Source organism: Vicugna pacos, chromosome 8 (assembly GCF_048564905.1).
Source record: "Vicugna pacos chromosome 8, VicPac4, whole genome shotgun sequence".
NCBI classification, from domain to species: Eukaryota; Metazoa; Chordata; class Mammalia; order Artiodactyla; family Camelidae; genus Vicugna; species Vicugna pacos.
Window position 1 is genome coordinate 49,095,480 of NC_132994.1, and position 16,893 is coordinate 49,112,372.

General features: G+C 35.2%; 1 protein-coding gene and 1 long non-coding RNA gene across 3 annotated transcripts in view; one reads left to right on the top strand and one right to left on the bottom strand.

Moving 5' to 3' along the window:
• The window catches only part of LAMA2 (laminin subunit alpha 2), a 518,385-nt gene that overhangs the window by 343,522 nt on the left and 157,970 nt on the right, over positions 1 to 16,893 (top strand). Inside the window, exons 28-29 of the mRNA XM_072965855.1 lie at positions 55 to 172; positions 7,353 to 7,487. Of these exons, the coding sequence (XP_072821956.1) occupies positions 55 to 172; positions 7,353 to 7,487 (253 nt within the window). The remainder of the gene's footprint in view (positions 1 to 54; positions 173 to 7,352; positions 7,488 to 16,893) is intronic.
• The window catches only part of LOC116281501 (uncharacterized), a 50,719-nt gene that overhangs the window by 3,852 nt on the left and 29,974 nt on the right, over positions 1 to 16,893 (bottom strand). For both annotated transcript variants that reach the window (XR_012074990.1, XR_012074991.1), the window contains one exon: positions 4,793 to 4,921. This is a non-coding gene — a long non-coding RNA (uncharacterized lncRNA). The remainder of the gene's footprint in view (positions 1 to 4,792; positions 4,922 to 16,893) is intronic.

A 16,893-nucleotide genomic window follows, 5' to 3' on the forward strand; every position in this document is an offset into this window, starting at 1 on the left:
TCCTAGGTGAGCTTAAATTACTGGTCCATCTAAGCATCTGCTCATTGTTTCCAGGATTTCTGAAATCTCAATGGAGGTAGCTGAACAAGGACGCATAACAGCAGTGACGCCTCCAGCTCACTTGATAGAAAGATGTGATTGCCCCCCGGGCTATTCTGGCTTGTCCTGTGAGGTAAGCTGGCTCTAACAGTGTCTACAGTGAGACACTGTAAGGAGATGATGAAGTAGGAATCAGAACTGAAGGGAAATATTTAATAAAAATTAAAAGATTTGTAAAAATATAAAACAGGAAATTAGAGTTTTCCTAAGGCCCATTTATTGTATCTGATCTGTTTTCTTGGCACCTTTCCTGAACAGTTAGAGACATTTCAAATGCAGTGATTATGAGATAGGATTATATCGGGTTTTGAAAGACTGTTTTTATACAGAACATGACAGAAGTTAGGCACCAAATAAGAGACTGTTCCCATCAACATAAGCTTCTCAGAAGGACATATATTCCTCCGAAGTGCCACTATCACTAAGTCATTATATTTTTGAAACTATAGGGATTTTTGTTTGCTTGTTTTTTACTTTCTGGGATAGTCTTTTGACTGTCTTCAGAATTGGTCAATTTTCTAGATTTTTATTTTGTAGAAGCAATTTAACTTTTACAAATAATAAATCTTAATAGGAAGAGGACGATCTAGGGAAAGGTGGAATTGCTAAGAAACTGGCCTGGGTCTGAATCTCTGCTTCACCATATTCTAGGACTGTGACTTGTGCAGCTTATAAACCTGCTTAGGCTTCAGCTGGTCAATCCCCAAGCCCCTGAGTACCTGCCACCACCTCACCCCTTCTCCTGCAGGCCGCATAGTCTTCCCCACAGTGCAACAACTAAAGGCTGATTTGGGAGGGGCCTCCAGGTCCTGCTCCAGCCCTACAGCACAGTTCTTTCCCTTTACTCAGATTGATTGGTGGCCATCACATACCAGTTAGATATTTTTAATATCTCCCCCACTTACAGCTCAAGAACCATATGAAGACTAAGTGAACTAGAACTTAAGCACTTATCCTAGTGCCTGGCAGTAGTCGATATTAGTCAATGTGGTTAATAATATTATCAATGGAATAAGTGTTTTACTATCTATGGATTGATTTATTTATAAATAGAATTGACCCTTGAACAGAATGGGTTTCAACTGCCTGGCTCCACTTATAGACACATTTTTTTCAGTAAGTGCATAGTAGGCCCTCCGTATTTCCCCCTCACCAATATAAGCAACTGCAGATCAAAATTCTATCTATGGTTGGTTGAATCCTCTGAGACTGAACCCCTGGATATGGGAGGACTGAATCTGAGACTTACACATCCAGCAAAAAGCTACAGATGACTGTAATTTTGTACTTCTTTTGCAAACAAGATTTAAGAAGGTTTATTAAGTATGGCTCCTGAGGCAGGTGAAATACAACTTAAAAGTAAGGAACATAAATCTGAGAGGTGGCATGGTGTAATGAAAGGAAAAAGGGGTTTGGTTTCGGTGCTCCCTTGCTTTACCACTTGAACAGAGCATTTGGTCTTTGTTGTTGGACTTCGGGGTTTTTTGCCTGTAGAATCATCATGAGGATTAATTTAAATGAAAACATATGTAAGAATGCTACGTTGTAAATTGAAATATTGTTCAGCTTAGTTACCATCATATGAATTCCACACAGTTCAGAGAACAGTTTCATAAGAGTAATGTCAAATCTCTGTGAAACATCCTTGGAATAATTGTATAGCTTTGTGACTGCTCTGAACAGCAATATTTATTTGCATGTGTTCATTCTGATCTAATAAATAGTCAAATAACCCATCTAATTAAATTGTAACTCCTACATACACATGTATACATTTGTACACACACCAGTAAGTATATATATTGAACTTATATGCACAACCCAATGAAAAACACACATGCACCCACAGGGTGGATGTGAAAAATGAGACAGTGAGCAAAGCACATACAAAATATGCTACCTTTCCAATGAGCATGAAGGGTTTAAAGATAAAAGACAGTAAGAACTTGAGATTTTTCTGGACAAGAGGTAGAATTTTATTTTCCCAAGGTGTGTGTGACTGTACTGCTGTCTCACTGTGTGACCTTGGTCAGTCCCTTAGTTATTATATAGTTATCCAGTCTATAAAATTACAGGTTGGGTTTTGAAGTTCTAACATTCTCTGATTCTGTAATATTGTTTTGCTATAGAAGGTATGGAGTAAGTAATCAAGATTGACCTTAAGACATCTAAAAGAGAAAGTTACTACAGCTATGTTTTTGTGCACTTATTTAAAAAGATACACTCTTCACTTCTGAACAAAAATATTAGCAGAGTAGCAAATTACTTCAATGCAGTCTACCTTCCATTCCAGATTTTAAATGTTAAAAATTCTTCTTATTGTGGTTGGTAGGCTTTTTAAATAGTATACTCTAAAACATGGTTTCCCATTAATCTTAGTCATTTCCATCATTATATGAAAACATAAATTAGTGCACGTAACGCAAATAATATACAAAGAAAATCAAGAAAAACTAGAAATGCATACCAACTATTATATGCATTGGTGGCTTCACCTATATCCTGTGGATTTCACTTAAGCTCCTATTTACAGACAATAATTACAGTAATATCTTAGTGAAGAGATTATGGGGATAAAGACCTATCTTTTATAATAAGGTACCTGAGGTTTTCTCCACAACCCATTGCCTCTAATCCATTATACATCTTATTTATAATTCATCTTGATTCTAAAGTGTAATTACTCAGGCATAAAATCTAATCATCAAAGCAAGAACTAAGGACAGTTTTGAAATAATACATCCCATTCTAGTAGCATATGCTTTGGGTCATGAATACACAAAGCAATTCCTTTACAATGTTTTCACCAAATTTAATGTGTTCTAGAGACACCTGCATTTACAAGCTACTCATTTCGTGTTTCTATCCAGAAATGTGGTTGCAAATAAACAAAATTAAGTGTTGGTTACCGCTGTAAATATAGCCAATTGTGAAGACACTTAGCTTTTGCCTATTACCTATAGTGTTGTTAACATTGTAGCCCTATTTATTGAAAATGTGAGTTCAAGAAATGCCATATTATAATTTATGATTTCAAGTAGAGACTAGGTTACCTTTAGAAGTCAAATAAAGGACACAGTTTCCTTACCACATTTGTTGGTGTGGGAGCCACTGAGTTTACCATCCTTTACCTACACTCCTTCTCACCACATCTCAGTTAACATTTGTGGCCTAAACTGACCTAAACTCAAGTTAGATTGTATGTAGAAATGGGAACTACTCAACACTGAGTATGTGGTTCTCTGCAGTAAGAGCATAGAGATCACTTGTGAGTCTCTGATTTCTAGACCTAGAGATCATTGTGAATTTTGCTCTTTTCAGTTGCTGTCCCCTTTTACTCTTTTTAAGGGGGCTTCTAGCTCACACTTGAATGGCTAGTGTGTAGTGGATCACCACTCACAAGCTGTCACTTGGCCATCAAAAGTAACTTTTTAATAGGGACCTGCTGTATAGCACAGGAAACTGTATTCAATATTTTTTAATAACCTATAATGGAAAAGAATATATATACACACACACACACACACACACACACATATATATATGTATGTATATATGGCTGAGTCACTTTGTTTTACACCTAGAACTAACACAGCATTGTAAATCAATTAGTCAATGTTTTAAATTCTCAATTTATACCTATTATCAACTCAAACTGAAAAGACAAAATAGTGAGAACAGACTTTTTTCCTTACACATGCCCATTTCTAGGAATACTCTTTACTGCTTCTGTTGCACATGAAGATCCAAAGACTCTTTCCACGTACATTAAAATATTAAGAGACATGGCATGGGTAAGTAGTATCCATTGTAATTTTGTTTCCCAGTGCAGTGTAGAACAATCACTGTTGCTTTTGTTTTTAGTGTATTCTCAGTAACTATACTTTTTAAATTATGTGGAATAAAGGCACCTATGTTGGTTTATTGTATGTCAAGCACTACTACACATACATCATCTCATTTAATCCGCAACAACCTTATTAGAAAAAAAACACAAAATTGGCCATTTATTGAGCACTTAATGTATCCTGCACAATGCCAAGTACATTCTTTAGTACACTTACACCAACATCATTAAGTGTATATAATTCCCATTTTATGAATGGGAAATGGAAACTCAGGCAGGTTAGGAAACCTGCCCATTATCACACAGTTTGGAAACAGCCAAACTGCAGCTGGAACCTGGCTAAGTCTGTTTCAAAACACCGAGATACACTTTCACTCAACAAGTTATAAAATATCCTTATGTTGCAGATGAGGAAACTTCAGCCCACAGTATTTAAAACCTGTACAAATCATAGGTTAGTACATGGTGGAACAGGAATTAAACCTAGGATTGCCTGCTTACAAAACCCATGTAAAGATACAAGATCGTGTTTTTACTGGCAACAGCACAAGTATCTATTTTTATTGTTAAACTCTGAGGAGGGTAGAGGGGATATTGTGTAACTCCGCACCTGGAACGTGTTGGCTCTTTACTTTCTTTGTCTCCCATCCCCTTCTCTCCACCCTCCCACATTTTTGTGCAACTTAATTCTAACGTTTTGTTGGAATACCATGTTATGAAAATAAATTAAAGATAGAAGGAAAGCAGAAGAAAATTGAGCTATGAATAATTTCAGTACAAGGGAGGAGAGCTTGGAAAAGTTTGAGTTGGAAAGAAAGGGATAAGATTAGGACAGAGTTAACTTACTTGCTTTTCCGTAATTCTTCATTTTGTTCCAGAAATGACTTTAGGCAGGACTTTAAAAAGTAGCTATCATCTTTCCTCTTTTGTTCCTGACTCAAGCATTATCATTCTCATGAATTTTGTCCCAGACGACTGAAAAGGAAAACATCTGATTTTCAAAAACATCCTCAAAAAATTAAAAAATGGAAAGAATAAATACCAAAAGAATTCAGGAAAGGAGGGGATTAAAGAGGAATAAATGCATCTCATTCCTTTACAAAATGCGTTTTAAGTTTGTAACTCCTATGTTGCGGAATAGTCTCTTTTTATTGGCTCTTAGAAATCTATAAAGACACAAAATTAATCTAGAATGTTAGAACTGTAGACACTTCAGAAATCAGCTGAATTGATACATCTGCTCATTTGTGGGATGAGGAAACCACGTCTCAAAGATACCGATAGATTTGCCTGTATCCCCAGGCAAAATTAACTGGTGAAATCAAGGCTTCTGTGTTCATTTGTGTCATAGTACCAGAGTCTGTGTGCCCTTCAAAGACACACATTCCTCGCATAGAATGAAGAGCATGCCAGAGATTCTTAATCCTGGCTGCCTGTTAGACCCTCCTGGGAGATTTAAAACAAACCCTGGCCCTACACTCCACCACCTCTGCTAGAATCTTTGCGGGGTGGAGTCAAGTAACAGTATTTAAAACTCTCAGATGATGCTAGGTACAGCCTGGATTGAGAATCACTGAGATGCCCTAGAAGCTTACACACAGAGCTTGACCTGAAGCCCAGGCTTGTACTCTCGCTAGGGGTGCGTTTCTACTTTGTCCCGCTATCCTTCCAGACAAGAGCCCTAGTAATGGGAGAAATTGGGTGTATTACAGTAAATGTCTGCAGTGCTCCTTCAGATTTCAGTCCATATCATGGAGTTTCATATGATTCCTCAATGAAAAGTACTGTTTCTTAACATTGTTCTTCCAAGACTTGTTTTAAATGTTTGTTTGATATAAAAAGGTAGAGGTAGGAACTCTCAATTTGTGTGATTTTCACAACAGATACGCACACACACACACACACTCACAAGTAAATAAACCAGTAAAAGAACAATAATTATATAGGTATCCAAGGATGAAATCTATGTAAAGAAAATCCAGTTTTATTCTATAGTCAGCATGCTCAAGAGTTGGAACAACTCACACTATGTAACATTTTAAAATACACCTTGGATTGTTTCTTCAGTTATGCTTAAATGAATTCCTCAGCCATAATTTTCAGACCTTATTTGGTAACGATGACAAAATGAACCTTGGTTTTAAATAATAAGAATAAACTTATTACATGATTAAGTCCAGCATAAGACAAATACAAATCAAAATATTTTGAATACTATTCCCGGTATTATAAGCTTGTTCAAAGCCAGGACATTATTAAACCTCATTAGAATTTCTTACAGACTGAGATAAAAGCAGAGAGACTCTTAAGTGCTTAATTGAAGAACTCTCACATTATCCAAGTCAAAACAAACAAGGAGAATGCTGACTATTGATCGTTTTCTCTTTCTAAGGAACCTGTTTACATACTCCACTCTGGATGACCTAGTCCAGAACCCGAAGGATGCAAAGGCATTAAGAAGTTCTTAATCCATTATTTTTTCCCTACTTTTTTTTTTCCAATCACTTTTCTCATCAGTGGGGCCAAGATACCATGTGAAAAAAATTCTACATAGCTAATGTCCCTTTATAATCTTCAGTGGAGTCTGAAAAACTAACTCTAACCTCTTACTCATAAATCATACAATGGCTGATAAAGGCAGCAACTTTGCATACTAAGGTTTGAGCCCAGAACACAAAATTGTTCTCCTTCTTTCTTCAGAGCTGTGGGCTCTCTTCCAAAAAGCCAGAGATGTTTCTTGACACATTTACATAATAAACCCGAATGAAGATGGAGTCTTGATTTTGCATATGTCAGCTTTGCTAGCAGTTTCCTGTTTGCTCTCAGATTTTTATTGCAAAATGAAAAACTGGATCAAGGAAAGATACATTTTATTGGTGGCCTAATATTCCCAAGACATGTAGAGGTTTTATTATTTTGAATTTCTTACTTTTATAGTCTTTAAATTATACTGATATAAATAACACAACCAAGACACTTTTTTATTTATTTAATTTTTTGCTGTGTCTCATTGGACATTTGCTAGTTACCCATCAAGCACAGCAGAAGCAGATTTTAGGTTGTCAAGGACATTGGAACCCTCACTTTAGTCCATATGACAATTTTATTTAAAAACTAACTTCTTTCTCAAGAAAAAGAAGGCTATTTAAAGTTTGTTCAGCCTGAGTGGTATTTGCAAATGACAGCTTTCCTTTGCTTAAATCTGATGACACAGGTGCTGCCTGTGTACTCCACAAACCAGGCAGAAATACACATTAGGAATGAAAAGTGACACTAGTGTTGCCTTTAACGCTGATGGGGGGTGGGTGGAGGGTGGGAAGAAATCCTTCTTTTTAACTACTGAAGAACCCAAGTGTTGCTAGAGAGTTCTAACTTGGCTGTCCTAACTGGTTTCCTTTTCTTTCAGGCATGCATGCCAGGATTTTATCGACTGCATTCTGGACTGGGAGGCCGTACCCCTGGACCAACCCTAGGCACCTGTGTTCCATGTCAATGTCATGGACACAGCAGCCTCTGTGACCCTGAAACCTCTGTATGCCAGGTACTCATCTAAGCCTTAAAGAGCAAAGCCCACGTGCTCATTTCTCTTTACACATATTCATATGCTGAGTGCAGAGGCTAGCTAAACTGCAGGGAACTTAGTGTGTGTGTGTGTGTGTGTCTGTGTGTGAAATAAAACGTGGGAAAAAAGACATTTACCATACTATACATTTTTAGAAATAATTTAAAAATTATAACTTGAAAAACCACTACTCATGTCAAGAAATAGCATATTCACAAAAATAAGCTCAAAATGACATTTCTCCAAAGAAGACATACAGATGATCATTACTGCTAATTATCAGAGAAATGCAAATCAAAACTACAGTGAGATATCACCTCACACCAGTCAGAATGGCCATCATTCAAAAGTCTACAAACGATAAATGCTGGAAAGGGTTTGGAGAAAAGGGAACCCTGCTACACTGTTGGTGGCAATGTAGTTTGGTGCCGCCACTATGGAAAACAGTATGAAGATTCCTTAAAAAACTAAAGATAGACGTACCATATGATTCAGCAATCCCACTCCTGGGCATCTATCTGGAGAAAACTCTAATTCAAAAAGACACATGCACTGCAATGTTCATAGCAGCACTATGTACAATAGCCAAGACATGGAAGCATCCTAAATGTCCATCAACAGATGACTAAATAAAGAAGTGGTGTGTATACACACACACACACACACACACACACACACACACATATATAAATACAGTGGGGTTTTACTCAGCCATAAAAAAGGAATAAAATAATATCATTTGCAGCAACGTAGAATGATGGCCCTAGAGAACATCAAACTAAGTGAAGTAAGTCAGACAGAGAAAGACAAATATCATATGATGTCACATATATGGAATCTAAAAAATAATACAAATGAACTTACAAAACAAAAACAGACTCACAGACATAGGATATAAACTTATGGTTACGGAAGGGGAAAGGAGGGGGAGGGGTAAATGAGGAATTTGGGTTTAACAGATACAAACTACTATATATACATAATAGATAAACAGCAAGGTCCCACTGTATAATACAGGGAAATATATTCAATCGCTTGTGATAACTTATAATGAAAGAGAATATGAGCAAGAATATATATATATATGTATATGAATCACTATAATGTACACCATAATCTAATACAGCATTGTAAATTAGCTATACTTCAATTTAAAAAAAAAAAGCAAACAGTAGAAAAATTTATCGAAAAGAAAAGAAATGGTATGTTAATATCAGGGGCATCTTAGACAACACCAGAGGACACAACTTAAAAATCACAAGTTTTTTTCTGATTATAAATAAAAATAAGCTTTTTATAAGAAATTTGGAAATTATAGAAAAGCAGTAAGGAAAAACTAAAAGTCACCCAAAATTCAAAATAAGATAAACATTTAATATTTTAGCTATTTCTCACCAATTTAATGCATGTATTTGTAAGATTTATATAATACCATAAGTATAGTTTTATGTTCTGCTTTTTAAATATACCTATCATGAGCATATTATGTTGCTAGATAGTCTTTAAAATCTTTACAGTCTTTGATTGGATATCCCATAATTTAACCATTTCCTTAGAATTTCGACTGCTCTTTTTTTTTTTTAATGTTCCTATGTTTTTTATGTTCCTTACTCTATCACTGCTGAAACAATCAGGACTATGGAGAAATTCAGATTTCCTGTGTCACTACTTAGGGTCCCCCAGACTTTAGTTCCCACATACTTCTGGATGTCTCCTTTGCTGAACTCATCTCCCACCTCTCTCATCTTCTGAAACCCTTCCATGGATCCTTGTGGAACTCATGATCAGATATCAGCAAAATCCCCTACATAATCTCCCTCTTCCCTTAATGCTCTCTTCTTTTGCTCAAACTGAAACCTGGTTTTCCAACAGACTGCTCCTCCGGTAGCACTCTCAGTGGTACCATTGTTCTCTCTCACTCTCCATTCCCCTGAGCCTAAAGGCAGGGCAGTGTCCCTGCTCCTCCTTGCCACTTTCATACCATCCTTCTTTTCTCCTTCATAACAACACCCAGATTTGAATCTCATGTCCCCACACATCTGCCCTCTACACCTGCTTATTGAAGCCATCTACCAAACCACATGTCCCCCTCTCATTCCTTGAAGAGTTTTCCTCTGTATCATTGCCATTTCTTCTAGCACTACTCCTATTGTAATTCCTGGTGATTCTGATGCCCATAAAATAAAATGCTCCTTACCCTTCACTTCAGTGTCTGTCCTGACTCCATGATCTCATCCTACAACTTGTCACTCCCGGGAGCTGCATTGCCTCTGCAGTGTCAAGGTCAACTGTCCTCTCCTTTGACCACGGTTTCTTTTCTGTCCAATTCACTTCTTCATAATATGCCAGTGTCACCATTTTTAGTCCCATTATCAATGCTCACAATTTTTCCTTGTTCCTTATCTCCCTCATGCCCTCACTTTCTTAACCAGCTAATATTCATGACCCTTTAATGTCATTGCTTTGTAACATTCATTCTCTTGCCACTCCTTTACTTCTGCTTACTCAGTGAATTCCATCTCTGGTTAAATCCTCTTCCGCCAACACCTGCACCTTCTAAGCTGAATGTGGCTGTTGAAAAGCAGAGAACTATTGCTGACTAGTCTCACTATCTATTTCTTATCACTCACTTCAGATGGGACCTTTGTGCTTTTCTTCAACCATGCCACTTTTCTCCAGTCCATTTCCCTCCTTACTCTCAGTTGATCCTTTGTCTTATTTCCCTGAGAAATTAGAAACAATCAGAAGAGAACAAACCCAGGCACACCCACCTTTCTACATCTATGCCCAATTACCTGATTCTTCCATTAATTTGGATGAATTGTTCTTATTTCTAGAAAAGACCAAGTTGGCCACTTATGCTGTAGATTCCAGTCCTCCTTCCCACTCAGGGACATTAGTCTGCCCATGCCCATCCGCCCCTCCCTCTGAATCTCACTTTCTGACTCTTCTTCTGTCTTAAAAAACAAAACAAACAAACAAACAAACAAATAAATAAATAAATAATGAAACCAAACTCTCTTGACTCCACTTCCCCTCTTGATTTTTACCACTTCATTCATCTCCTTTCATGTGGAGAAGGATTTCTACTCTGAACCCATTTCTCTCCCACCATTCTCCCTTGAGCTACTAAAATCAGGCTTTACCTCCATCAGTACATACACCAACTGCTAGTGTTCAGCGCTCAGTCTTCATTTTACTCAGTCTGTCAGCAGCGTTTACTACTCTGAATCACCCATTGCTCTCAAGGCTTTCTGTTCAGTTTGCTTTTCTGGACATGATGTTCTGGGAATTTTCAACAGCGCTCAGTCTTCATTTTACTCAGTCTGTCAGCAGCATTTACTACTCTGAATCACCCATTGCTCTCAAGGCTTTCTGTTCAGTTTGCTTTTCTGGACATGATGTTCTGGGAATTTTCAAACTAGAGGGCTGCTCTGTCTTAGTCTTCTTTGCTGTATTCTCATTACCTGAAATCAATACTAAGATTCAGTCCTTGGAGCAGTTTGCTTTTCTCACTACACTCATTCTCATGGTGATCTCACCCAGGCACATGACTTTCAGTATCTGTGCTGGGATCCCACAGTATTACCTGTGATTTCTATTTTAGATCCAACTCTTTAATCTTTTCAGATTATTTAGTAATGTGGGGAGATCAGTTTTCCTCAAATATTCTACTTTAAAGAAACATTTATTTCTTAATATATCCTTTTCTCCTTGACACATCATGGTATCTGAATATATACACGTTTGTCTTATTTATATTCAGATATGGCTAAAGGATCATCTGTTCCTTTATACTTACATTTTAGCTCTTATCACAATGCTCTGATTATATTTATTTTATAGTAAATTGTAATATCTGGTAAAGCAAGACCTTCCACTACTTACTCTTCTTTTTCTAATTTTCTTACTGTGATGTACTTATATGTTCTTCTAAATGACATTTTGATTCACTATTTCAATCTCTTTCCTAAAAAAGATTGCTTAAATGGTTATTGGAATTGCATCAAGCCTATTTGTAAAGAATTGCTGTTTTTACACTATTCAGTTTTCCTCCCTCAACCCAGGAAGGAGGATACTCTTCTCTGTTCAGACATTTTATATCTCACACTAAACTGTTTTTAATATGATCCATATGAGCTTATATTAAAATTGTTCCATGTATCTTATATTTTCTTTTCCATGGTGAACATTATATTTTTTTGTTTCAGTATATTTACTAACTGATCATTACTGGTAAATGTTGACAAAATAGATTTTTTTACATGTATTTGACATGCAACCACTTTTATGTTAGTTCTAGAAGTTTTCTTAGTTGATTCTTTCAGTTATTTTTATATTTTGAATAATTTTATTTACAAATAATCATAATTGTGTTTTCCTTGCCAGAACTATATCTACTTTAATTTCGTATTTTTGCATTGATTAAGTCTCCCAAAAAATGTTAAGTAGGAGGTAGGTTAGCTTCCTGTCTTATTCCTGATTTTAATACGAATGCTTTTCACCACAAAGTATGCTGGTGGTTAATTTAAAGTAAGTTTTCTTTATCATGTTAAGAAAACTTCTTTTTATTCCTGAATTCTTAAAATATCTTCTTTCAATCAAGGATATTGAAATCTATCATATGCTTATTTGTGAGGAGTGGGGTGGAGGAGAAGATACATTTGAGATAAAATCATATGTACTTTTTTTACCTTAAATAAAATGATGAATGATATCGACTAGATGAATAACTGACTAATATTAACCATCCCCGAATTCCTGAAATAATCATTATTTGGTTTCAGTGTAGTATTTTTTCACCAATCTGCTAGTTTTTAAAAGTCAGTAAGTAATTTCAGGAAAGGGGGTTGAATTATACATTCTTAAGTGGGAAATAAATGCATTTTTCTTTCTTATGCAGTCTTCACTGGAATTTTTAATGGTTTTGTCACTTCATATGATTAATATAAAACCATTAATAAAATATACCATTTAGTTTCATTTTTATTTAGAATAACAATTATCTTTGTACTGTCCTCTTGACCAATTGGCTATTATAACTATTTTTGTGCTATAAGAATCTTTAATACAGGTCTATTTTCTGAAGTATCCCTAGATGAACTAAAAAATAAATACATAGGTGCATCAAACATGCACAGCTAGTATAAATTGTTGTGCTCTGAATTTTTATATTTCCCTTCAGGGAACTTATAACTTTTGAATTTAGGCAACTTTGTTCATCTTTGAAACAGCCCCATGAGGCAAATAGGAAATAGCTATTATGTACTGAGGCAACTGAAGCATGCTGATGATTTCCTTACTATGTGTAGTGTGCTTCCCAGTTTAATATCATGTCCACTACACAGTGCAATGCCCTCTGCTTTGGTATAGTGGTTATAAGCATGCAGGCTGCCTTGACTCAAATCCTGACTTCATCCCTTCTGGGCTGTGTAAGCCTAGTCAATTTATCTAACTTCAATGAGGTCTTAATTTCCTCATTTATAAAATGAAGATAATAATAGTTCCTACTCATGGAGTTTTTCTATGGATTCAATGAAATACTAGGTAAAAGGGTTAGAACATTACTTAGCACATGATAAATTTATAGTAGAAATGACAGCTGTGATGATTGATGATGATAAAGATGATAATTGCCATATGTGTTATCCACCATTTTTAATCTAAGAACCAATCAGATGAAAACTAATCAAAATTAATGTAAAAACCATTGTTATCTCCAGCGCTATGCTAGATTTTCTCAACTTTTTTATTCTTCTTTATTGCTTCTTTAAAGAATATGGGGAGAGAAGAAACAAACTATAGAAAACTACACAGGCTAAGCATTTTAACTTTTATATAAACCCACATCACTTCGTAACTATTCCCTTCATAATTCCTAATGACACTTACAAGAGAGCTGTTGCTTCTTTGTAGGTGTTAATAAATCCTACATTGTAGGCATGTTATTACCAATCACTCAGTGACCACTGCCCCTTAAGGAAGACTTTCCTCAAAATGAAAGAGTGAAACCTACATAATATTGAACCTCAAACCCAAAGGGGGCAAGGAGGTAGGTGAGTTAATGCTAATTAGTACACACACACATAGATAGATAGATAGATAGATAGATAGATAGATAGATAGATAGATAGATAGATAGATAATCTTCAGAGTTTACATAACACACACATCTATATCTATATCTATATCTGTTTATTCACATATATATTCTCATTTAATTATCTCTACAACTCCATAATCAGTATTATTTCTCCTGTATTTCACATGGGAATATTGAAGTCTCAGCTAAGGCAAATAACTTTCTTAAGACCAAATAGTTTGTGAAAATGTTATTTTCACTCTATTACAATTCTTATTTTAAAGTAAGGATTTTTAAAAACTCCATCATTAATCTATCCTGTTGTCTATAACACCATCAGTATCTATGGTGATGCAATTAGTCCTGTTATCAGTAAATAGACTCATAACTGGAATCTACCATATTTAATGTTTTCTATAAACCTTATCTTATTTAATCTATTTAATACCTTACCAAAGTTGGACCCATTAGCATTTCATTACAGCTCTGAAAATTAACCCTAAAAAAAGTAAGACGTCTACAGAGCCTTGGCTAAAAAGTGTTAGAATCAGATTTCGAATCCACTGTAAAATGCTACCTGCAGACTGTGACAGAGAGTAAACACACTTTTAGCTGATTAAATGAGTTTGATTTTGAAGGTCCAGGTGAATTATACCCTAGAGTACTGATAGAATCTGCAGTGTGAGTAAGAGACATATGTGAAAAATATTTGCAAAATCATGAAAATATGAAATTTGTCACAAGATGGAAAGCAGTGAAATGTCATTCCAGGTGTAGAATGTAAGAAATAAATTGGTTTTCATCTCCTGTGAAACATAAATAATGAATATTAGGAATCAGAATAGGTTCCCTCAAAATAAAACATATCAAACTAATTAATATCCCATAGTTCCCTGAATCCTAGTATAATTTCAAATTCATCATACAGTGTGATACCTCATATGTCAAATTTAGCAAAAATAATGGCAGCTACCATGTGTTGAAACCTATATATGTACCAGAGCCAGGGCTTGACACTTAGATGGATTTTTTTCTCATTTACTTTTGCACTAAGCTTATGAGACAAACCAGATAATTCCTTCTATTACAGTTGATGAACTGATACTGAAAGAAATTAAAAATTTACTTAAGTCATAAGCCAGTAAGGGTCAGATTTATGGTTCAAACTCTGGTTTGTTTAAATAGGCATTTGACATTATGTTTCATTATATCCTCACAAACAAGGTTGAAAATATGGACCAAATGGTAATCAGTTAACAAATTTGATGGGTGTAGAAGTTGCTGAATAGCATGACCTAGAATAAGCTCTAAAGATGTCCCCAGTGATGAGGCATAGGATTTGTGTTTGATCCTGTCATGTTCAAATCCTTTATCAGTGATTTATATGAAATTTATCAAATATTCAGATGACATAAACCTGGAAGTGTTACCTAATGTATTGAATTAGTGGTCAAGAATCAAAAAAAGCCTGGCAAGTGGAACTATGAGCCACAATTAACAAGATGAAATTAATAGGATAGAACTTTAGGTAGGCTCACTTGTTCATTTATCTTTGAGACATTTGTTAGTATGTTTTTCTATCTTCAGGCATCGTGGTAGGTGCTGGGAATATAAAGATGAGGAATATGTGGGCATTGCCCTCAAGCAGCTTGTATTCTAGTATTTAGGGGGAAGAGCAGAGGAAATTACATATGATAGTAATTTCTGTGAAATAGGAGTTCTTACTGGACTGCAGATTCATCTGTACAAGATTCAGATCAAAGAAGGAAGTGCGTTTCATATATTTGCAAATCGCAGGTAGAGATTTGTTATCTCTATTTTAAAAGAAATTCCGAGAAATCAGGGTTGTTAAATGTTTAGCTTGGTAAAAGGATATTTCGCTTAAAAAAAGATTTTGGAAGTAATACTGTTCTTTAGATATTTGAGGACTTTCCCTAGGAAATGGAAATTAGATTTAACCTGCATTGCTTCAGAAGGCAAAACTTGGATCACTGACTTAAAATTAGAGTGAAACAAGTTTTCATTCAGCATGAGGAAAAACGTTATTGCTTATAATTATAAAAGCTGAAAAGGGCTGCCTTATAAGAATCCGTGCATTTAATAATATCCCAAGGAATGTGCAGAGGCATCCCTATATGGAAAGAAGATTGAGTAAAGTAACTTCTCACCTTAGTTTTAAAATACTAAATATTAATATAATATTCATTTAATTTAATGGAAGGAATATATACCACCAGTTTATCCATGTGCAAATACGAAAACAAAACAAAAATATCATATTCTAATCCACTATTGGAAAGATACTACTACATATTTCAAGATAATTAACTTCTCATTAGACATCTGAAATACAGAAATTTTTCCAAAAGATTAATTTATATATAAGAGAAATACTATATCCACTATCTCAAAGCAGATGTGAAAGTCATGTGAGAAAGGTTGATGTCAAAAAGTTTCAAAAACAGCATCATGATTTATATACTGTATTTGTGGGCCTAACTGGGACATGTGATTCAGGTAACCAAGTTTAGTATGTCAGCAACCCTGTGAAAGATTGACTTTCCAAAGGAGGTTAAAATATTTGCTTACTCCGTGAAGAAATTATATACAGTTGTATGTATAAAAGAAGAAAACTGTATTTTTCAATCTCTATATTTTTAGTATGATCAGCATTATCTTTGTGTTTTGATTCAGTTATCAATGTTATATTAGGTTACATAAAATAACTCATTATGTTGTTCATTTTTTCACAAAGGTTAATGCTGATATTTGTCATTTAAGAGACCATGTACTTTGGGTGAGCATGTTCATTTCTATAACTTTGAAGTATGTTCTTACAACACTCCCCAGTTAACACTTATTCATCATTTGGTATCCTGCTGAATGATTTGAGACTGTAATTCATAGATAATTATTTTATCTTGGAACCATTATCTTCACCATGGTACTGTTAAAAATGGAATGGCTGTTTTATTGCTAAAATACCATGGTTCCTCTGGATGTTCAAATAAGAAAAGATAGTGTTACCGAAATCAATATCCAAATACAGCAAATCATCTTTCCCTGCTAACCACCCTTTTGTAAAGTCTTTAGACTTGAAACTTGACCTTTTTCATCTTAAGAAACCTGTCTAGTTTTATCTTTAATACCTAGAACGTGCATATATTTGTGGTGTCATTCAAAATAGTCATTGAATGTCGGCATATTTCAGTCACCATATTGAGTGATAAGGAACACTTAGCCCAGACTTAGGGCATCAGGGAATGTTTATCAGAGAAAGTGACAGTAAAAATAAGAGCTGAA